The 24,866-nt window shown below is 44.4% G+C and overlaps 1 protein-coding gene across 4 annotated transcripts in view; it reads left to right on the forward strand.

Annotated features, from left to right (window-relative positions):
- LOC309333435 (vascular endothelial growth factor receptor kdr-like) overlaps positions 1 to 24,866 on the forward strand; it is a 198,271-nt gene that overhangs the window by 89,249 nt on the left and 84,156 nt on the right. For all 4 annotated transcript variants that reach the window (XM_081846914.1, XM_081846915.1, XM_081846917.1 and 1 more), the window contains exons 10-11: positions 16,307 to 16,457; positions 24,421 to 24,541. In XM_081846914.1, the coding sequence (XP_081703040.1) occupies positions 16,307 to 16,457; positions 24,421 to 24,541 (272 nt within the window). The remainder of the gene's footprint in view (positions 1 to 16,306; positions 16,458 to 24,420; positions 24,542 to 24,866) is intronic.

A 24,866-nucleotide genomic window follows, 5' to 3' on the forward strand; every position in this document is an offset into this window, starting at 1 on the left:
CCACCACTTCTGCCATAGCAGTGGTGCCCCGCAAGACGAACGCCTCGCAAGACGGAAAACCCACTAGACGAAAGGGTTTTCCGTTTTGGAGGCGCTTCGCAAAACGAATTTCCCTATGGGCTTGCTTCGCAAGACGAAAATGTCTTGCGAGTTCCTGCGGGGTTTTTTCCCTCCCCCCCCTTTTCCTAAGCCCTAAGCCGCTTATCAGCTGATCCGCTGATAAGCCGCTTATCAGCTGATCCGCTAAATGCCGCTAATAGCGCTAATCCGCTAAGCTGTCAATGGGCTTGCTTCGCAAGACGAAAAAACCGCTATACGAAGAGCCTCACGGAACGGATTAATTTCGTCTTGCAAGGCACCACTGTTACACATTGACAAATAAATTCAGTACACAAGAAAGGCAAGGTCTGCTATGTCCATTCTTTTGAGCTTCTGCTTTAATTCAGCATCTCATAGGACTGGGGGTCATATTTGCAGATCTGATGCAGTGCTTGTATTTCTGCTGCCAAAGTTTTTTTCCATCAAAGTTTTTCAGGGCAAGAAATCCTGTTTGATTTTGATATATCAACATTTTGTCTCATGGCTTTGTTTAGTATTGGTTGGATGGCGTGTGGATTATGGCTAACGGATTTTTTTATATGTGTACAAATGCTGTTGTGTGCAAGACAGAATTATTTTTTAGTTAAAGAATTGACTGTCCGTAACTAGGGATGCAAACACAAATCAGTTGGCATGAAATTCACAGGCAGTTAACAAAAGGGTTTCTTGTGTGCTGGCTACAATCCATTCAATTCATCTCCGTTAATGCTTTTGCAAGCTTTTTGTATTTGTATTTGTTTACGATTTCATGCCCAAGTGCTCTCTGTTGTTCTTTTGTCATGCATCAGCATGGTGGCATGAATTAAACTGGGATCATTATTGCAATTACTGTAAATATGTTGCTTATCGCAACCGTTCCAGCTCAAAGAATGCTGATAATTCATATACTGAGGAAATATTTCTGCACGTAGAGGGCAGGAGAGAAATTAACAACAGGTGCTTCATAAGTTTTAGCAACAGATTGCTCTTCCAAAAAAGATGGTCCGAAAAGGAATCTCTGGTGTTGATTTATTTTCCCTGTGATGTGACTTACAGTAATCATAATCATAACAGCAATAACAAGAATAGTAATATGACTATTCTTGTTATGAATGTGGATGCATTCCCCACCCCCGCAAACAGTTTTGTTAGGGATAAACTAACTGTGATGTAAACACATATGTGGCTATTGCAACATGAGGCTCACAGAATCTTCCTGCCCTGCTGCTGTATAATGTTTGCTAGAACTGACTGATTTCCTGATATCATGGTGTTCTTAAAACTCCTCTACTTTACATTGACTGCTACAAGATATAGTGACATCCTCCAGTTGTAGAAGTGGGTCAAATAAGTAACTGAAAGAGAAGTAACAATATTCCTTGCCCACCTTTCACCACAAGGTCCCAGGGCATGTTACAGCAATATAAAAATGCAAGATTAAAAGCAGTTCTAAAAATATACAGTCAGAAGAATAGGGTGGCTCCTTATGCATGTGTTTGTGCATTAGGCAAAATTGCTCACAAACAGTATAGTAGGAGAAATTTAAACTAAAATGCTGGTGGTTTTCCATGAGGACTTTTTAAAAGATAAATTAATTTCAAAGTGATGTGGAAATGTAGAGAACGGAACTTAAGGTTGGAAAAACAAGATGCTGAGGGAGACTGAAATTGACATATTACCTGCCCCCTGTGTGCACCTAGCATGCAGTGCTCCCATATTTATGTAGTATGGAAGGTGGGGTAACCTGCAGATCTCCAGATGTTGCTCAGTGGAAGTTGTAAACACTCCTTGCCATTGGTCATGCTGCCTGGGACTTATGGGAGTTGTAGTCCAGAATATCTGGAAGTGTGGTCTACATCATTACTGGTGGATCCGTTAAGTATTTGTAAGTCCTCGCAGATGTGGCTTTTACTGTCACTACAACATTTTGACATGGCAAACCTTGGAGAAAATTTATACACCACTTGATTGTAGAAAAAATGCTCAAAGCGGTTTACCCCAAAAAACCCACATTAAAATTAAAAAGTACATAAAAAGTACAAGTATGCCTGCATACTTAATTTCATTTGTACGCCACCTTTCCATAGTTCAAACCATGCACAAGGCAGTCAACAGCATGGAAAAAATACATAATTACAAACAAAACAAAAGTGGCCATAAACAATAAATAAAACATCAGAAGTATGCAACCAAATTAAAGTATTTCCACATAAATCATAAGAAGATCTGAAATAAAGGTACAGAATTAATACTGATAAAGGCAACAACAACCCCACCCCAATAATTTTGCAAGCATACGGTAATTTAAAACATACAGAAAGTTTATACCACAATAGAACAGACTAAAAACAAATTAAAACTCGTACAAACTTGGAAACTTATGGGCAGGCTTGTCTAAATAAGAATGTCTTCAGGTGCTGAAAAGAACGTATTGCACAATTTACCGTCTAATGAAGGAGTTTCTTGAATGATCCTAGACAACATAAGGTGCTTGATCACATAGCCTATAGTTAAACTATTCAGCTCAGTCCCGCTGCATATAGTGCTGGCCACCAACCTGGATGCTTTTAGAAGAAGAGTAGACAAATTCATGGAAGAAAGGGTTATTGAGGACTACTTTTACTATAATGGATATATTCTATTCAGTACTATTTTTCTAGAAAAAGAGGTGCCGGAACTCACTTGTTCTCTTATAATGGCAAATATCTAGATGTTGCCACATCTCTCAGACTTACGATTGTTAGTTCCTAGCTCGTCAGTAGTAATAAATAACCATTGGCCCTACAAAGACTCTGATTTTGCATTTTATATTTTATATATTGTTTGATCCACTGTAATAAGCACTTGATGGATCGCTGTATGGGGGGGGGGTTGCATATATGAGGAGAAACAGCCAAAGTTTTGTGTGGACTTCTACAAAAATATAAAAGGAATTGCAAGTTAATATGGAAATGAGGCAAACTGAACTTGCGGTTGGAATGTGAGAAACTGAGTAAACCAGAATTGATGGATTCACTGATCCGTAAATGTAAGGATTGTTGCAAAGTCCGTTCCTCCTTAAACTTCCTGTATAAAGATACATGTAGTAGCCCTATGTTTGGGCCACCCATGTTTCCAACCCACTCTACAGACAGATGGAATTTAATCTGGCATGAGGAATATAACCCTCTTGCTTGCTTTGCATGTAGGTCTCTTTGAGTCTCCTGGAGGCCACTGGACCCCTTTTTTATATACCCATTCTTCCTTGATATGTTTGCACATTAAGAGCTGTCCAAGAAGCTGGTGGGTTGCTGTGTTTTTGTTTTGTTGGATTAAATTCTTGTTGAGAGCCAAAGTTTCTGGCGGCAAATGTCATGAAATATTAGAGAGGAGGGGAGAGAGTGAACAAAAGGGAATCTTAACAAACAGCTGGCAACTATACATCCTGGTGAGCCAAAAATGGAAAAAAGAAGAAAAAACATGGGAGAAAATAGTTACTCCAGACTTGAGTACAAAGCAAAGGTGGGTGGGGGGAGGATTAAAAACTACTTTTGGTCTGGTAAGGGTATTTTTAATTCTCACCCTAGAACAAATAAACAGAATATTCTGGGTCTTCTCCAAGGCTTTGTGGAACGGCAGCGTTTCAGTTGAAGCTAGCTGCATATTATTCTCAGTTTGTAAAACAATTGGAAACTTTGTTGAACCATTTTACAAAATGGAACAAACAGACTGCAGCCATCTTACTGCCTTCTCTGCTCTGCAGCTGAGGACTTGTAATAAAAATTGGCAGATATTTGTGATACCTTCACTCATCAATCAGAAAACATCCTTTTGAAGAGTTGTAAAAAGAAACCTGATCAAACGTTCGGATTTGACTTCAAAATTTAAGTTTTGGTTTTGTGGTGGGTGGGTGTTGAGATTTCAGCCACTAAATCCAAATTATAAAATCTGAATATTCAGCAGAATTTTCTTGTTTCTTAAAAAGTTGTTAATATGTTTATTTAGGAAACTTCTATAATGTTTTTCACCTTTACAACGAAATTATCAAATTGGTTTACATCTATTGCATTATATTTATATGTAAACCTATTTGATAAAATGAAACCAGTGATTGAAACCATACAGTGCAATGCAACACACCTGCTATTTAAAACTGGAAGAAAGCTCCAGTTAGTGTTACTGCATCTGATGAAGCAGACCATGTAAGTTTTTACAATAGCAGATGTAGGTTTTTTAGCAAAAAAGATGCTTCTGTGTGCAATGACTGGCAGCAGCTCTCCAAGGGTTTAGGACAAGGAATAAGAGCATAAGAAGAGCCTGCTGGATCAGGCCAATGGCCCATCTCGTCCAGTGTCCTCTTCTCACAGTGGCCAACCAGAAGCCCATTCTGGGAAACCAGCAAGAGAGACCCAGGAGCAAGAGTCCTCTCCACTCCTTGGGTTTCCAACAACTGGTATTCAAAAGCATTTCTGCCTCTGACTGGAGGCAGAGCATAGCCTCCATCATGGCTATCACTGATAGCCTTATCTTCCATGAATTTATCCAATCCTCTTTTAAGGCCGTAGAGTTTTGTGGCGTAAAACCAACAAATTTGAAAGGTATAAAACAAGGGAGGAAAAAACACCCTTCCTTGAGATTCTTCTCTCAAGTGGAGCACTGGGGAAATTCTTTTGTTATTCAGGTCAGCTTTTACACCTTTCATCAAAGCAGACCTGAAGCCCTTTAACACTTTAACCCAAAGACAAGGGTAACACTTGACATTGCATGTTTAGTATGTTTGAAGAGTGTGAATTTGCAATTGGAAAACTCCAAAGGTTTAATCTATCCTTAGTTGTGGCAGGAGGGTGGCTTGGGAGGAAGGAGTGTGCCAGGAGAGGCAGCTGTTGTATTTTGGAAGGGTGGTAACACCCACATATATTCCTCTGCCTTTAACAGAAACTTAACATGCAGACGTGGGTGGCGCTGTGGGTAAAACCTCAGTGCCTAGGACTTGCCGATCGTCAGGTTGCCGGTTCGAATCCCTGCGGCGGGGTGCGCTCCTGTTGCTCGGTCCCAGCGCCTGCCAACCTAGCAGTTCGAAAGCACCCCCAGGTGCAAGTAGATAAATAGGGACCGCTTACTAGCGGGAAGGTAAACGGCGTTTCCGTGCGCTGCGCTGGCTCGCCAGATGCAGCTTGTCATGCTGGCCACGTGACCCGGAAGTGTCTTCGGACAGCGCTGGCCCCCGGCCTCTTAAGCGAGATGGGCGCGCAACTCCAGAGTCGGACACGACTGGCCCGTATGGGCACGGGTACCTTTACCTTTACCTTTAACATGCAGACATTAGCTAGTAATGCTTTTCACTGCTTGGAGAAAAAGATGATCACCGGCTGTTTCCTGCTGCTCACACTGCTGTTAGAGCAAGGGTGGAGATCCTCCAGATGTTGCTGGACTACAGCTCCCATCATCCATGACCATTGGCCATGCTGAGTCCAACAACAGCTGGAGAGCCACAGGTTTCCACTATTGCATTAGAAGCACAGCAACTGTGGTTTTTCTCTTATTTTGTTTTTTTAAAATTGGGCACTGCCATTCAGCTGAGCTTCTAGAATAGTTTACAAAACCAAGACAAAATACAAAAAAAGTCAGTGAAATGCTGGAACAGAGAGGGCTGTATCTTAGCAGCAGGTCCCCTGGTTCAGTCCCTGGAAAGACTCCAGTCTGGTACCTTGAAGAGCGGTTGCCAGTCAGATTGGACAACCCACCTAGCACTGAGCTAAGTGGACCAACAGTGTAAAAGCAGCATCCTTTGTTCCTGTTTAAATAACAGGCAAAACTAAAATACCCTTGCCTAGTGCCAGAAATATAACAGTGTTGCTGCCAGGTGTCGATCGCCCCTTGACATGTTGCCCCCTTCTGAAAAAAGAGGAGCTGCATCATTGTATTCAGAAACACACTTCTGGTTAATCACTTGGCAAGTCTATTATCCCGCTGCGTCACTGGAGTTCTTTGCCTGGCTAGAGTTGTAATGCTAGCAGGGTACCATGCAAGAGACACCTGCAGTCTCAGTAAGCCTGAGCTGACGCTATTCTGTGATTTGGCAGATGGAGCTAAGGAAATGTGGGAGTGGAGGAAGAAGTTGTTGGATATCTTTGATGATGGAAGAATTTTCCATATCCCCCGATACTCGTCCTCCTTTCCTTCATGGTCCCTTCATGGTCTGCCCACTGCTCAGCAGCCTTGTTATTCTTTCTCACAGCATGAAAATATGCACAGAGGGCCTGTCTACACATGCATGTCAGCTCAATTTTTCATCACTTCTTTATTTAGCATTTGGTGATTTGCACACAAACATGCAAACTGACTCCATCTGCGGTTTTTGACCTGTGATCCTCGGTTTGCACATGTAATCTTGCCCACCTCCCAGTGCTGCTGTCATCAGGCAGTGGGCATGCATCTATAAACCACCATCAGTTTTTGGATAGCATGGCACACATCTTAACTGGAAATTAATTACACCAATAAACCCTTTGCTACAAAAGTGCCTAACAGTCACACCCACTTGCTGAAAAAGAGATGGAACAGTTTTCTAGTTTCGTCAAAGTTACCAGCAGACTATTGTCAAAACAGTTTTGGCATTTGTTATCCTAGCTTGGATTTGGGGGTCATGGGCTGAAATGAACGTTACCAGAGAACTGGTTGCACCTCTGTATGCTTGCTGCTTCATTCATCCAACATGCTAAATCCATACATTTGCTATTTGTGGCAATGTGTTACTTCTGTGCCTGAAGATGTTGGTTACACCCGTTCACCTTGTGTTAGCTTTTTGCAAGTGTATCACTTAGTAAGCTCTGAATTCACACCAGATGGATGTGGTAGGTTGTATCTCTCCCCCACCCCACTCTTTTAAAGAAATATTCTTTTTGTAAAAGCAGCTTCATTTCACAGTCCTTGTCTTATTAAATTTGCGTTGGAGATGCATGATTTTTAAAGTGCAACTCAAGTTATTTTTAGATCTTGGAATTCGTTAAAAATGGGCTGTTGCTACACATCAGCCACTGCAAGGGGAAACTAAAGAATCCAGTTTGTTTATATACACAGAGGAAGCTGCCTTATATTGAGTCAGATTATTGGTCTATCTAGCTGAACACCAGCTGGCAGCAACCCTCACATATTTCTTTATATATATTTGTATATAATTATTATTGGGTTTTTGATAATTTTATACATATGAAACATAACCATTAAACATTAAAAATAAAAAGGTTTTTTCTAACCTTCGGACCTCCTTCCCTCCCCCCATGGGTTCCATGTTTAAGTTTAAATCTGCTGCATCTTTTACCATTATCCAGGGATGCGGGTGGCGCTTTGGGTTAAACAACAGCCTAGGGCTTGCCAATCAGAAGGTTGGCAGTTCAAATCCCTGCGATGGGGTGAGCTCCCGTTGTTCTGTCCCAGCTCCTGCCAACCTAGCAGTTCGAAAACACATCAAAGCGCAAGTAGATAAATAGGTATCGCTCCAGCAGGAAGGTAAACAGCGTTTCTGTGCACTGCTCTGGTTCACCAGAAGTGGCTTAGTCATGCTGGCCACATGACCCGGAAGCTGTACGCCGGCTCCCTCAGCCAGTAAAGCGAGATGAGCGCCACAATCCCAGAGTCAGTCATGACTGGACCTAACGGTCAGGGATCCCTTTACCTTTACCATTATCCATCTATTATATTACCATCATTACCATAAATAATTCCACATTGCAGGTGTCATTACATCTGTGCCGAAGATTTTAACTGTTTACAACGGTCTTTTAAATAAATTACAAATTTACTCCAGTCTTTAGAAAATACTTGATCTTCCTGGTTTCAGATCTTCCCCGTCAGTTTCTCCATCTCCGCATACTCCAGTGGTGTCATCTGCCATTCTTCTTTTGTTGGTATTTCTTCTTCCACCCATCTCTGGGCTAGTAGCATTCTAGCCCTCGTGTATTTCAGGCAGGGGTCTTCCCAGCCTTACCTGGAGACACCAGGGACAACTCAGCCTCAACAACACTGAGCTAGATGGACCCAATGTCTGACCAGGTATATGGCAGCTTTCTGTGTTCCTGTGTTCCACCCATCAAAATTCCAAAGAAATTCTAAAACTGAACTGAGAAGGAGGCAGAAAAATGGAAGTATCTTTCTCAGAAATGGGGTGTGTGTGTCATATTTCAGCAAAGCACTAATTTCATTCAGTAGTGTGGTGGGATAGTGTGCTGCTTGTGCGTAAAAGCTTGATCCCTCTGGGGTTTGGCTGGTCATCCAAACCGATGCACTAACGGAGCCCCCAAAGCATGACTCCGTCAGTCGCTGGTAGAATCTGACAGTGGGCGTCTACGGAATTTACGCCAACATAAAAGCTCTTTGACAGACATGCGCTTTCGAGACTCTCTGCGTGACAGTTTCCGGCGAAGGGTGGGCGTTCCCAACGGGGGTCCCGTTACCTCTCCACTACTCTCACTGGAAGCATCCCAGAGCCTCCCCTCCGCTGTGACTCCTGCACTCCCCCTGCTGGTTCCCTCTTCTACTGCAGATTCTCTCCTATTCTCCTGTAGCCTGTCCACTACCTGTCTCTCCGATGGCAGTTCCCTGACATCCACCTCCCCCCCAGGGCCCCCTTCACCCCCTCCCGCCTCCTCTCCCACTGGCGGTGAGGGCGGAAAGCCCCTGAAGGAACTCTCCTCGTCGTCCGAGGATTCTAACACTTCCAGCCACGGCGTACCGTCTCTCTCCCCGTCTTCCTCTTCTTCGTCGGAGTCGGCTTCTTCACCCACCCCTGACTCTGGGAACCCTTCAAACTCTCCTTCCTCATCTGTGGTCCCAAAGTGTTCCCTTCTAAATCGAGCCACGGGTTGCGGTTTTCTTGGGAAACGCTGATGAAATGTTTCTATTAAAACCTCGTCATTGACTACCTCTGCTGGTACCCAAGTGTTTTCCGACTCTGCTTCCCCCTCCCATTCTACCAGATATTCCACCTGATTCCCCTTCCACCTGGAATCAATGATTCCTGCCACGTTCATGTCGCGCTCTCTCTCTTCTATCACGGGCGTTTGGGTGGCCTCTCTCTCACGCTCCCCCCACTCGCGTCCCTCTCGGTACGGCGACAGTAATGACCTGTGAAATACTGGGTGTAATTTCATGTGACTGGGCAGCCTGAGTTTGAATGCCACTGGGTTGACCTGCTGTATGACCTCAAAGGGTCCCAATCTTTTGGGCCTCAATTTCTTACTCCCGCCCTTGAACGGTAGCCCTTGGGTGGACAACCACACCCGGTCCCCCACCCTTATAGTTTCACCTTCCCTCCTATTTCTGTCTGCTTGCTTCTTATATTCTTCCTTGGCTTTCTCTAAGTTAAGTTGAAGCTGACGGTGGATCGCCTCCATCTCTTCAAAAAAATATTCCGCCGCCGGCACGCTCCACCTCTCCCCTCCCTCTCCTGGGAATGCCCGGGGGTGACACCCATAATTTGCCAGGAAGGGACTCATCCCTGTGGACACGTTCTCCGCGTTGTTGTAGGCAAATTCTGCTAGAGGTAACTTATCCACCCAATCATTTTCTCTGTCTTTTACATAACACCTCAGGTATTGTTGTAAAACCCCATTTGCCCTTTCCGCTTGCCCATTGGTTTCTGGGTGCCGGGCAGTTGAGAAATTGAGTTCTACGTGCAGTAAGCTCATAAGTTTCCTCCAGAACCTGGAAGTAAATTGTTTCCCTCTGTCGCTGACCACCCTCAAGGGGGCGCCATGCAACTTGAAAATATGTTCTACAAACAACTTGGCGGTTTCCTCCGCTGTGACTGCATGTGAACAAGCTATAAAATGACACATCTTGGTTAATTGATCTACCACCACCATGACAGCTGTTTTGCCTTTGGATTTTGGCAGGTCCGTCATAAAATCTATGGATACTGCCTCCCATGGCCTTTCGGGCGTGGGTAAGGGTTGTAATAGCCCCGCTGGCGCCACCCTCTCTCCTTTCGCTCGCTGGCACCTGTCGCAACCCCTGACATATTCCCGTACGTCCTCCCTCACCTTGGGCCACCAAAACTCCCTGGTAACCAACCACATGGTTTTGTGCTGTCCAAAATGTCCCGCTGTGGGGCTGTCATGCAACTGCTTGAGTACTCTGCCCCTCAGTTCCCCGTCGGGTATGTACAGTGCCCCTTTGTAATACAACGCCCCGTTCTTTTCTTCGAACCCCCCTGTGTTCTCCTCTGTCCTCCGGAGCTCTCTGAGTTTCTCTTGGGCGTATTCATCGTTCTCCGTACCCTCTATCAGTTCCCTCTGCCCCACCAATGCCGCCCCACACACCCAGCGGTCTTCAGGGATTACATGCCTTGCCTCAGGCGCTCCCTCCCCCTCTAAGTACTCAGGTTTCCTGGAAAGAGCGTCCGCCCTCACGTTCTCGGAGCCGGGCACGTAACGAATCTCAAAGTGGAATTTGGAGAACTCCTGGGCCCATCTCACTTGTCTCTGGTTCAGCACTCGGGCTGTTCTCCAGTATTCCAGATTTTTGTGGTCAGTTCGGACTTGAACCTTGTGCTGCGCCCCAATCAGCAAGTGCCGCCATTTCCGGAATGCTTCATGAATGGCGAGCAGTTCTCGGTCGTACACTGTGTAGTTCCTCTCTGATTTGTTCAACTTCCGCGAGAAGAATGCACACGGTCTCCATTCAGACGTATCTTTTCCCGGCTGGAGAAGAACGGCCCCCACCGCTCGGTCTGACGCGTCAGTCTCCACTCTCATTGGTTGTTGTAGATCCACGTGCAAGAGTTGCTCTTCCGACGCAAACGCCTGCTTTAAGCGTTCGAACGCTTGTTGCGCTTCTCCCGTCCAAACAAATTTCTTTTTGCTACTAAGACAATCCGTGATGGGCGCTGTTAAATGGGCAAAGTTTTTGATGAACTTCCTATAGAAGTTTCCGAAGCCCAGGAACCTTTGCACGTCCTTCTTGGTCTTTGGTGTTTTCCATTCCAGTACCGCTTGAACCTTGCTGGGATCCATGGCCAATCCCTTGTCAGACAACCGGTACCCCAGGAATTCCACCTCCTTGGTATGAAACTGACACTTCTCCAGTTTCACCCACAGCCGGTTTTCTCGCAGCTTGCTCAGTACCTCTCTTACATCTCGCACATGCTGCTCCTCATTGTCTGAGTACACCAGAACGTCATCTAAGAACGCTACGCAGTTCTTGTAGAGCAGTGGCCCCAGGACGTGATTCATGAATGATTGAAAACAGGCGGAGCCCCCTTGTAATCCGAAAGGCATAACGGTGTACTCAAAGGCCCCCAAGGGGGTGAACATAGTGGTCTTCCACTCATCCCCCTTTCTCACACGTATCAAGTTATATGCCCCCCTAAGGTCCAGCTTGGTAAAAATTTTCCCTTTTCTCACCCGTGTTAGAATGTCATCAATTCTGGGCATAGGGAAAGTCACTGGTTCTGACACTGCATTTAGGGCCCTGAAATCACATACAAGCCTGGGCTTGCCTGTGTTTTTTTTGTCCACAAAGAACACTGGGCTGCCCCCCACCGCTCGTGACTCTCTGATGAAACCTCGCTTGAGATTCTTGTCAATGAACTCCCTTAACTCCTGCATCTCACTGTCTGACATTGCATACAGCTTGCCCACTGGCAATTGTGCTCCTGGGAGTAAGGTAATTTGACAATCAAAGGGTCTGTGCGGGGGCAGTTTATCTGCTTCTTTTTCGCTGAATACGTCAAGCAAGTCAGCGTATTGTGGTGGCACCCTCCCTTTGTCCATCACTTCCATCCCTGCTAGAGTGCCCCTGGCGCCTGCCTGAGCCTCTCCCTCCTTGCAGTGTTCTAGGCAATGTGCTGATCCAAAGGAAACCACTCTCTGATGCCAGCCTACTAGCGGATCGTGTAGCGCCAGCCAGCTCATACCCAAGATAATAGGAGCTCCTCCCAAGGTGGCTACGTTAAACGCTATCAGTTCGGTGTGTCGTGCCACCCTCATTATCATTGGTACAGTCTGTTGGCTCACTTCTCCTCCCAACAGCTCCCTCCCATCAATCGTGGTAACCTGCAAAGGCTTACTCAATGGGATAGTCTGTATTTGGTGTGCAGCTGCAAACTCTTTGCTCATGAAATTACATGAGCTACCTGAATCCAATAGCGCCTTTATCTTCAGTGGGTGTCCGTTTGCCAGTTCCAGCAACACCTCTATCACAAGCGCTGGTCTTGGAGGTTCCGGCGTGGGCACATTCATTACTCCCTGGCCTGGCTGCTGTGCCCTGATGTTGGCAACCAGGCGTTGGCTTTTACTGGCTCCGTGATTTCTTCTTCCTCCTTCCCCCCAACAGTTCCCGCCATCCCTTGCCATTCCTTCCTTTGCGGACAGACTCTGGCAAAGTGACCTGGCTGCTGGCAGAGATAGCATCTCTTGCCGCTCTTTCCCTCCTTCTTCCGCCCTTCACTGGTGTTTGAAACTGCGCGCGCGCGCGCTGTTCCAAGTTCCATCGGCTCTGCTGGCGGGAAAGGCTGCTCCGGAATCTCTGGAATGCGGAAGTCCTTCCAACGTTCCCCCTTTCCTTCCCGCTTTTCCATAGCTCTAGCTTCCTGGCGTGCCCCAATGGACAGCGCTGATTTAGTCAGCTGATCCATAGACTCCGCCCTAGGCGCCCGGGAAAGTTCATCTTTCACTGCTGGAGAGAGACCTTCTTCAAACAGCATTTGAATAGGTTCACTAGCAAGGTCCCACCCAAGTCTATGAATCAGCATGGTGAACTCAGTCCAGTACTCACGTACAGATCGGCTCCCCTGTTTACACGCCATTAACTGCCTGCGCACCACTCCCTGCTCGATCTCGCTGGAAAACATCAAGTCCATGGCGCGGAAAAACTTCATTGTGTCCTTTAAGATTTCATTATTGGCTGCCATCAGGGGCCGAACCCAGTCCCTCGCCCCTCCCTCTAGATGGCCAATCACGTACGCCACTCTAGAGTTCTCGTCGGGGAAGTCATCAAACAGTAGATTGAGTGCATATTGCATCTCTGTCCTAAAGGCTTGATAGTTCCGGGGATCCCCCCCAAATTTCTGCACCAGTCCAGGCACCCGTCTGGCAAGTGGGGTGGTCTTCCCCTTATCTGCATCTTGAGCCCTCCTCTCCTCGAGCCTCGCCGTTTGCAGTGCCAGCTGGACCTCCAACGCCCTGTACCTTTGTTCCAGGCTTGGATCTGCGCCAGCTCCCGCTCCTGCTCCTCCGGTTCCGGATGGTTCGCTCATGATGCCTTCTGCTTGCACAAGCTGCTTTCAAAGACTGTCAGATTGCTGTGGTGGGATAGTGTGCTGCTTGTGCGTAAAAGCTTGATCCCTCTGGGGTTTGGCTGGTCATCCAAACCGATGCACTAACGGAGCCCCCAAAGCATGACTCCGTCAGTCGCTGGTAGAATCTGACAGTGGGCGTCTACGGAATTTACGCCAACATAAAAGCTCTTTGACAGACATGCGCTTTCGAGACTCTCTGCGTGACAGTTTCCGGCGAAGGGTGGGCGTTCCCAACGGGGGTCCCGTTACCTCTCCACTACTCTCACTGGAAGCATCCCAGAGCCTCCCCTCCGCTGTGACTCCTGCACTCCCCCTGCTGGTTCCCTCTTCTACTGCAGATTCTCTCCTATTCTCCTGTAGCCTGTCCACTACCTGTCTCTCCGATGGCAGTTCCCTGACAAGTAGCTTAAAAAATGTTGCTGCCATGGTAACCTCTTATCAGTTTATGATTGACTCCTTATACAGTAATCACATCCCTCTAGCATACAACAAAACAGATTTATATATGCCTCCCACAAAGGACTTCCTTAAGTCACTCATTCTCATACTATTTATCTCTGCCTCATAATTAATGTGCCCCTCATAATTGTTATATGCATGTGCACAACCCACCATTGTTGCTGTTTCATAAAGAATTAAAATGTTTTCAATGGTCCCATTTTTCATTTTAAAGTCAATAATTACTCATTTGTTTCCCCAGAAATTATTATTTTATTCAATGAATCATTTTGCTTCACTATCAGAGTTGGAGTAATATTTAATAACAAAATGCATATAAAAATTATTCTGGAGTTATAAAGGGGTTTCTGAATCATGCTATTCATTATATTAATTAACCCTAAAGTGGGGGGGCAATACTTACTAAAAACAGATATTTGAATTGTTGTTCTATTGATTCCTTCAGAGAGAGAGAAAACAGGAATATCATGTTCATTTGCTTTGATTTTGCCAAATCCCTAATCACAAGTTTAAAAGGTTACCCCCTGAAATATAAATGAATTATTTTAATATATTTCTTTTTAATTCTGAAATACAAACAAATGCTTTCTTTTCATTCTAGAAAGTCCTAAGCAATCAAGTCCCAGACAATCTCAGGATATTGAGGCAAGGATAGGGAACTGCAGTCCCAGAGCCTTCTGCCCTGAGGCAACAGCCTCACCTTGCCTCATGGACAGATAGGCACTGCATTCACCCCACAGGCTGGAAGTTCTGCACCCCAGTTCTAACTGGAGATGCACACTATGTTGTTCACAGCTTTGGGGGCTTAAAAGTGGCATATAAATGAGCCATACCATACCATATAGAAAGGCCTTGGAGGTTTGCAGGTGGCTACCAAGGCAAAGAGGTTCCCCATTCTAGGTCTTAGAAACGAGGGCACCTAGGCAGGGCTGAAACCACAGGATCAAACTGATTATCTCTGTAATACGAGAGCAGAGCTCAAAGTTGGAGGAAATTGTCAGGCGGGGTGGGAAATGAATGTGGAAGGCAACAGCTTGTATTTACATATTTAGGGGCCTGCTTGACAAGATGAGAGAGAAAAAACTGTGGAGCAAAGAAAAGAAAATGAAAAAGTTTCATTTGTGGACCGTTCCGCAGGTTGTCGAAAGGGCTGAAAGTACAGCAGCTGCCCCCAATTGGACAGCTCTAACTGTGGGTATAAAAGGGATACATCTGTTCGATTTCCTGTTATGAATCAGCCTTGGAATAGGGGGAAAACATCCATGCACAATGAGAGGTGACTTTTTTTTCACCTCGAACTCAGAACCATTTCTTTTTTCTGGGGTCAGAGAGCCTTCAGCCTCTTTTGTTTTTATTTCTTTGTTTTTTAAGTAGAAGGAGGAAGAAAAAAGAAGTAATATTCTTTATTTTGAGTTCATTCTGAGGAAACTAAAATTAGAGGAGACTAAGTCTCCTGGTGTTTCTTGTGATGAGCGCTCATAGGAACATGCTGTGCTTTGTTCATAGGTAGTTTATGATGTCTGAGACTAATCCTGCGGTATGTATATTTTGGTGGGTATTCAGTGGAGACAATGGAGGGGAGTGACATTGCATACAATTCTGCATTTGTGTGGAACGATGCAGGTCTCCTTTTAAAAAGTACACACAGAAAGAAGTACACACAAAGGAAGATGTCTACGACTGTACTACCCTGTACTACCCTGAACACAACCAATCTCATCTGATCTCTGAAGCTAAGAAGAGTCAGGCCTGGTTAGTACCTGGATGGGAAAAAGACAGGAAGCTGCCTCATACCATTGCTTTACCTAATTCAGTATAGTTAACACTGAGGGGGAGCAGCTTTCTAGGTCTCCAGAGTTTCAGATGGGGAACAATCTCAGCCCTACCTGGAGATGCCAGGGATTGAACCTGGGTCCTTCTGCATGCAAAGCAGATGTTCTACCACTGAGCAATGGCCTTTTCCCCAGCACCCTGACAGCTTCCTTATTTTCACCATCTACCTGATTCCATGTTTATACCAAGATAACAGAGCTTGGGGAAATGTGATCAATCACTGCATTTCCTCAACTAAACTACTTGAGGGGAGCATAAAACATTTCTTTCCTGAGACTCAACTTTTAAATAAATTTGTGGGTGCCAGCACAGTATTGTGATCTGCTCCTGCTAACTAGATATTGGGCAGAGGAGTGGGATATAATTTTAGTTAATCAAGTGTCCTAGAACCTCTGGTGTGCAACATCCTGATTGGGGGGGGCGGCATAGGTGGACTGTCATAAATCAAAGACAAATTTCAGCAAGACAAAAACATTCAGAGTGCCTGGGGCCTGGCCAGTGAGGTGTGTCATGGGCTTCTTAGACCAGTTTCTAGTTCCTGGACACGCTCTATGGCAGAATGCATGATTCGTAAAGTTCTTTCCGTCAGTCTTTTTCTTCTGCTTACCTGCAGCTTTCTGGAGAAAATGGTCCTTTGACAAATTTGCTTTTTCCTTGCAGAGAGACCCAGGATTTATGAAAAGGAGACAGATTTTTCTAAAATGGAGCTGGTCACAAAAGGAGAAGAGCAGAGCCTCCAGTGCACATCAAGTGGGAATCCTCTGCCCACCATACATTGGGAATGGGAGCCATGCAGTCATGAAGACAACCTGTAAGTTATCACTGTAATGTGCTGATCTGAATCAATAACCATTTGCCCACAAGTCATTTCCCTGACTGTTAACATAGGGCTCTGCACTGAAGATGCCAGAAGACTGTGATATATGAAACATTATTCACTAAAGTCCTGGAAAGAGAGCTAATGCTTTCTCTAATGCAACTAGAGGTTGCAGGACATTAATTTATGAAGGTGTTTCTTCAACTCTTAAGCTGTGGAAGAAAATTGGTAAAGACAATGTGGGTCAAAAACATAAGAACACTAGAAATGCCCTGCTCAGGCATCCATCTAGTTTGGCATCTGGCTTCCCCCACCAATCAGCCAGATATGACCGTCAAGCCAACAGGACCCTACACCACTGCACAAGCACCCTTACAGGTGGACAGATCTTTCTGTTTTCTTTCCTAGTCAGTTTCACATGTGGTGGTCCATAGGTTTGTTTTAATCTGTTTTCTGGAAAACAGATTAAAATACACAGTTAACTTTAACACATTTCCATAAGAACATCAGAAGTGCCCTGCTGAATCAGACCAAAGGCCATCTGGCCCAGCGTTCTATTCTCACAGCCAACTAGATGCCTGTTGGAAGCCTGCTAGCAACATCAACTCTGGTATTCAGAGACCTGCTGCCTCCTAAAATAGGCAGTTTTGTATGCATTTCCTTCCGAAGTATGCATCTTTTTGGCATCCATTTTTAAGCCCAGGACTGTGTTGCAACATTCTAAATAGTTTGCAATACAATGGAGAGCTGTGTTGTGATCTGTGCATTAGTCCCTGGAATACAAGTCAAGTCAGTTCACATAACAAAAATCCCCATCACCTCTAACAATATTTCCCTATGGTTTGAATGCAGCATCTGAAATGTATATTGCTTCTGGGCATGGAAGTTCCATTTATTATCATGGCTAGTAGACACTCTCTTTCATGGATTTGTCTGAAATACTATCATTATTACTTGCGTCGTCATCATCATCTTGAGATAGTTAACTTTTACCAACTAGAAGTTAAGGATAGGATAGAAAAGGAAGCAGCACCTCCATCTCTGCCTGCATTTGATAATCACAGTCAGTAGTGTTTCCACCTACACACATTTTTTGCAGCTTGGTGACATTAGAAAACCCCAGCTCTGAGCATCATCTAAGAAACCAGAATTGACAGATTTGCCCATTTGCCCATTGTTTTTTTTGCACAGGATCTATTTCCATCCATCCCCACCTCTATTCCAAAATTTAAATGACCCCTTTTCCCAGCATGCCCTTCCAGTTCCAGGATCCTCTACTTCCTTCCACTTGGAAGGAGGGATTGAGCTGACTGCACCCAAGATTAAGAACCCTGGGCTGAAGATACCGGTAAGTCACCCAGTAAGGACAGGCTTCACCTCCTTCCCCAGGAATCTTCATTGAGCTCTTTAAGCTCCAATCCTTGAACCTCAGGGTTTTTTTAAACGCTTCACCTCTGACAGAACTGAAGATCAGTGAACATAAAACTATGAAGTTGATCTTAGTTTTGTAGCTTTGAAATAAGCTCCCCAATTGCCAAATTAACTCCAAAGGGATAAGACCCCCCCTCCAATAAACAGCTACAAAAAACACACACCCCACTGTGAAGTTTTGGAGTTTTCAGAGATTCCAACTGCAACAGCTGTTCAGAAGCAAATAAATAGGCCCCTGCAGAATGTCTGTTGTAGGGTCTTCAGGCCAGAACAGATACCAGGCTGGTTTTGTAGATTCTGCCAGTCCAAGATGAGATGTTAAGGGGAGAAGAACAAATGGGCAAAACAACAGAAGTCCAATGATATTTTGATGGGTTTTATTAGGCAGGTGAGGAGATATAATTAACTATATTTTATCCCCCTACAGAGCCACATTTGTAGGTTAACAGACAGATAAAAGAATCAGCTTACTGCTTGAGTTTAAAAATGTGGGGCTGAGCAGAGTTTAAATTCCCTCTTAAGCAGGTTAAGTGAAAGCAAAGAAATTAGGTTTATCAAGGAAACAGGCCACAGACTGAAAAGTAAGTTTAAAACATATATTTTACTCACAGTCAAGCATTTGTCCTTAGCAGCAACATCATTAAAAGTAAATGCAGGTTAAATACTTGTGTTTACAGCAAAAACAGCTTCTGCTTCTAGCAGGTGCCTGATGCTGGAGTGTTTAGAGGCACGTCCTTCTTCATGGCTGGTTGAAGAGAATGAGAGAGAGAGAAGGCACCGGAAATACCGTATTTGCTTGAGTCTAATGCACCATCAAATCTAATATGCACCTCAATTTCCGGAACCTTGAAACCAAAAATAGTATTTGCTGGTGAATGTAAATGTGCCAGCGAATCTCATGCACACCTTAGTTTTCGCAACATAATTTGGCCAAAAATGGTGAGCATTAGATTCGAGTAAATATGGTATTTCTTTTGCTTCTTCCCTCCCAGGAGCGAAGAGGAACTGACATCACACTGAGTCTTCTCTACCAGTTGCGTTTCTATTGTCTGTGTCTGCCTATTGGCAGTAGAGCTCTATGGTCTTAATCCTTTCACATGCCAACTAGCAAGAAAATGCATTGTTAGATTTGACTGCATATCTCCCACAGTTTTGAACACTGAAATGATCACAGTGTTCTACATGTCTGTTAGTGACAGAACTGAGACAATACAATTGTCTTAAAAAGAAACAATGTTTCTTCCTATGAGTCTTAATCAGAGGTGGTTTTTGGGTGGTGCAACCGGTGCAGTCACATTGACGCCACACTGTAGGGGGCACCAAAACAATGCTGTAAAATGAAGCAGGAGAGATGGGGGCGCTGAATTTTTGTGTTTTACAGGGCAGCGCTGAAATGTGAGAGCCCAAAGTCTGCCACTAGTCTTAATTCTGCATCAGCTAGCTATAGAGAACACTGTTCAGCACTTAACCCCTTGGTTAGCCCCCATTCTTCCTCACTCTCAATGCCCACCAACTCAGATGGCTTTAAAAGAGGATAAATTCATGAGTTGCTACTGGTCACAGTGACAATGTTCTACTTCTGCTGATGGAGGCTGAAATGCTTTTCAAAACCAGTCGCTGGGAACTGCAGGAGGGTAGGGTGCTGATGCACTCAAGCCCTGCGTTGAGGCTTCCCAGAGGCATCTGATTGGCCGCTGTGAGAACAAGATGCTAGTCTAGGAGGGGGAATCCTTTCAGCCTGAGAGCCGCATCATAATTGATGCAGGGAAAGGTCAAGGAAATGAAATAAACTGCCATGTGAATGCAGCCCAAGTCCCTGGAGCGTACGATACACAGCTCATAATTGTGAGCTGGGCTGGGCTTGGTGGGTTGCAGCTGTGCAGGCCTGGTGTGCCAGATCCCCATGCCTCTTCTGCATGGATGTGAAGGGCAGCTTCTTATCCTTGACTTCACTCACTGTTCAAAACATATTGCCCGGCAGGCATAAGATACAGGAACCCCCTAACTGCCTTATTTCTCTGTGTGGGGTTAGAGGAGGGACAAAGAATCCCAGATCTACCAAACAGGAATTAAGTGAGTTAGGCATGAGGTGCTGCTCGGCACAGTTTCTCTAAACAAACAGACAAGTTTCCTTTGTTCCTGTTGAAATGTTAGCAGAGCAACCCATGGAGAGATGCCTTGGTTCAGGCCTGAATGGGGAGCACTTCCCTTGGTGAGCACCAGGAGGGATGTCTGGGAGCCAAACCCAACATCTCCTCCTGCACTTTCACCCTTCTGTGCAGCAAGGAGGCTGGAGTCAGGTTTTCCACCCTTAAAAATAAAGGACAGATGGGGGAATATAAAGAGCCAAATGGGCCCCCTCTTGTCTCTTTTCTGATGTTTTTGTTGGGATGGGGAGGCTTACTGTCATTTGAAGAACACCCATGGAAAAAATATTTGAAGTTGAGATTGCAGCTTAATTTGTCCAAGGTCATGACTGGTGATAGTTCGTTGGAGGAGCAGCCAGGAGAACCTCCTGGTGTGTGCGTGCGTGCGTGCACATAAGTAATAAAACAGATTTATTGCAACCCATGACAGGATCTGATTTCCTTGCATTATTTCAATCTATGTTAATAAGATGCCCCCTGGTTTGGGTAGGGATAAATAAGAAAAAGAAAACAGAAATATGGAGAGTGGGGTGGAGTGTAAGGAAGTGTGACAAAATTCCTGTTTTTCCCATGATAGACTGATGCTATCAGTCTATTTCTGATCAGTTTTGCATGTGTTCATACACAAGTACATCCCATCGAATTTGGGAATCAATCTGCATTTAAAAACAACTAGTGTATGTTTTCCTAAAATATGAATCTTTGTGTGCTTTTTGCCTTAAAGTAGGCATTTTTAATGTGAATTTTGGTATGCATTGAAAATGTCAAAAATTACAGATGAAGAATTTTGCCAATATAGAACTCTACCTCTTGTTTCAACTGACCCTGCATACCAGAGGCATTGCCTGTTTTTGCCATAACTGGCAACTCAGCCTAAGGTCACATTCACACCATACCTTTAAAGCTCTATAATACCACTTTGTCTGGCTTCCTCCAGATAATTCTGGGAGCTGCAGTTTGTTAAGGGTGCTGACAGTAGCTAGGAGATCCCCTATTTCCCTTGCAGAGCTATAATTCACAGAGTTTTCTGTGAAGGGGGATTGATTGTTAAACCACTCTGGGACTTGTTGCTCTGGGACAAGAATCAGGATCTCCTAACAACTCTCAGCACCTTTAACAAACTCAGCTCCCAGAATTATTTGTGAGAAGGCATGAGAATTATAGTGGAATCTTAGTGCTTTAAACTTGTGGTGTGAATGCTGGTTTTGCTTGGCATAAGCACTCCTTGCCACATGCCACTTGGGACCCCGTGACAGGTTGGAATCCAATACAAATACACCTATTGAAATTAATGGTTGCAATTTATTCATGCTCATTAATTTCATTAGGTCTTCTCTAAGTTAAGCTTCATTGACTACCACTGCAGGATTACCCACAGACTACAAACCCATTCCCTCAGTGCAACCCCTCCCAGAACAGATCATCCACATAATTACCCAATATTGGAAACGCCCACCCAAAGCACCTCCAGTCGTTACCAGCATTTAACCTTATATTATTGACTCCCTTTCAGCCTTACGGCTTCAAGGCACTAGTGCAACATCTGCACATCATCTCGTCTGTTGTTATCAGTTAGGCTGACCAAGGCTGTTTCTGTGCTAAAACTGGACCTGAAACCAGATTGAAGTCTGTCTAGATAATCCAGAACAAGTCAGGCATTCTTTTCATGGCAATGCATTAGCTAAAATGCCACATCGACACATTTTGCATGCAAATTGCCTTACAAGTAGGGATTTAAGCATCTTTACAGTCCAGTCCTCTTTAGGCTTACTTACATGTAAGGCCCACCCTGTTCAATGGACAAACAGGATTGCAGAGTAATATAATCTTGAGTGTTTCTGCTGACCTCAGGAGTGTAAACTAAGCCAAATAATGAAAATGCCCAGCTTGTGGTTCTATCACTTTAAACACAATGGCAAAGTGTGTTTGTATCTCCACTTGACCTCCAAAGTAGCCTTATCTTTCCTTACAGAAGCTGGAGGGGAAGCCTCTTGTGAGAAAAACACCCCTTCCTTCATTTCCTGTTGCTATTTCATTTCCCCTAACCCCCACTCCCCACTGCTCCCATTTTTATTTTCTAATGTCCTGATTTTCTGACATTGTTCAATCTGCGTACAGAGAGTTCTGTCTCCTTTGCACTCATTGAGTGATATTGTGTCTGCAGGAAACTGCAAAAGCCACCAGGAAATTACAGGGGCCGAAGAAGCTGCTTTATACTAAGGCAGCCCCTTGGCCCATCTAGTTCAGTATTGTCTGCACTGATTGGTAGCGGCTGTCAGGGGACACCCCACCCTTCAGGGAGATCCCAGGAATTGAACCTGGCACCTTCTGTTTGCAAAACAGGTGCTCCATTATTAAGTTGTGGCATAATTTCCTTAAATGGAAAGGTGTTTGTAGTGTAGCAAAATAATAATAATAAAAAAATCACCTTATTTACCTGATATTGTTAAAATAAGTAGCTGCCCCATTGTTTTTGTTCAAGGGCAGTTTTTAGTGCTGGTGAATAGGTATTCTATATTTATATTTCTAATAATAACTGAATTTGTGTTTCATTTGTTTATTTTCAATGGCCTAGTCCCAAGAACTGTGTGAGCCTACCTCATCTTTGCCACTGTCATCAATACTGATTTTCTTGCCACCTCAAGAGCCACAGCTCAGCAGTTAGAGCATTTGCTTTGCATACAAAATTTCCCAATGTTCAATCCCTGACATCTCCAGGTAGGATAAAGATAGACCCTTGCCTGAAACCCTGGAGAGCTAATGTCAGTCTATGTAGGAAGTACTGCTCTAGATGGACCAATGACCTGAATTAGTATACAACATCTGCTTGTTTGATCCTCTCTCCTGGCCCAGTCCATATAACCATCCAGAGTAGTGCAAGACACTGCTTTCTCTTATCACTGCTCACGTCCTCAGAGAGGGCAGGTGATCATGCCGAGATAGCAAGGGGGGTGAGCCAGTCCAAGAGGACTCTGGAAAGGCCCCTTCCTGGGATGTGGTCCTTGGCAGATGCCCAATGATGTCAAACCTGTTTGGTACCCTGTTCTGGCAAAGGTTCAAGCAGTATGTAAAAAATACATAAGCTACTAACTAGGGTGCCTATGTTCTTCCTCCACCATTGGAAGCAGTCGTGCCTCTGTATAGCAGCTGCTGGAAACTGCAAGTGGGAAGAGTATTGTTGCTCTCAATTCCTGCTTGTGGGCTTCTCATAAGCATATGGTTGTCACTGTAATAACAGGGTGGTGGTCTAGATTTCCTCCAGCAACGCTTAATTTGACCATCAAATTTAGCAATAATTCCATTTGTTTCATAGAACAATCTCCTTCCCTTCATCAAGCAGAAAACAATTATTTGTAACTCTGATCTTTAATTCCTGATTTCCCATATAGATTTTTTAAGGCTAGAAACACTCCCTTTTCAATACTTTCATTTTCCATGTGTATTTGCTGGAAATTAGCCAAACATTGGATTAAAAGAGTCTTTGCCCTATGTGTTTCCCATCCAGCGATGGTACCAGCACCTTACACTGATTTTTTCAGTCTTCACCATTTCCAGAAGTCCTTCATCATCCAAATGCAACTAGATTATGTACAGCCAAGCATGGAAATCTCCTGATTGCAACTTTGGGATCAAGGCATGCCTGTTAACGTTGGCCTGAGCCTTTGTTCTTTCATTCAGAAACCTTCTGTAGCTTTAGTAAGCTGGCACTGGGCCCAGAACTTTCTGGAGTTTGGTAAATATATTGCAGCAGTCTACAGAAAAGAAATGGTCTGGTGAGACTGCTTGAAAGTGTAAAGAAAATGTAATGTTTATTACTCATGGCAAAGAAAGCCATTCTAAGGATGGGTTTTACATGTGGCCAAAATGGAATCACACGTGGGCTAACTAATACTGCAACTGGCTTGAGCTAATTCACTAGGAGAAGAAGTCTACTTTACCAACAGGTGGTTACTAAAAGAGAAGGAACCAGTGCCTTTCTGTCTATCATTCCCCCCACTGGTTCAGGTAATTTATTGCAAGCATTATTGTTTTATTTCCAACACTGAGCTTTTGGCCTGATCCAACAGGGTTCTTCTTATGTCCTTTATTCCAGGCTTTCCTAAATTGTGGCCCTCCAAATGTTAGGAGGTTCCACTTCCCACCACCCCTGAGAATTGCCTGTGCTGACTGGGACTGATGGGAGTTGGAGTCCAACAGCAACTGGAGGACCACAGGTTCCTCACTCCTACTTCAAACCCTAAGTCCATTTTCTTGGATTGCCATGCTAGAAAAGTGTCCATGTCTCGAGTCAGGTGCACAGATTTATGTGATTTGCCATTTCAGCTTATTTTTATTTTTATTCTTGTTCTTTTTCCTTTTCCTTTTAAAAAAAATTTCAGATGCAAGCAACGAGGGGAAAGGATCAAAGTGGAAGAAACCATTGGCCGTGAAATCACCTACCCAGCAAATAAAATCAAGTCCATTGAACCTAAGTACATAAGACATGGCAATAAATTAAAGGTACGGAGTATTGATTTCCTGCAGTTTCAGTGGCTTCACTCAAAAGCCCCCTTTCTCTCTTTGTGTTGTTTTTTTTAAATTAATTTTTGAATATAGAAACCAATATACGATCGGTTACAATTTCCCCATGTTCACTCCCCATAACAACCGCTACTACATCCAGTTGTGTTAGTAATGATAAAATAAAACATAGCCTCCTTTCTCAAACATCTCAAGCACTGATTTCCTTTTAGCACTGAATTTTTGACGTGCTTGGAATTCTTCCACCCTGGGATCATGTTCAAATCTTCTCTGTTTATCGACTGTGGTGATGATGTCACTTGTC

The sequence above is a fragment of the Podarcis erhardii genome, assembly GCF_964252035.2.
Source record: "Podarcis erhardii genome assembly, chromosome: Z".
In the NCBI taxonomy this organism is placed as follows: domain Eukaryota; kingdom Metazoa; phylum Chordata; class Lepidosauria; order Squamata; family Lacertidae; genus Podarcis; species Podarcis erhardii.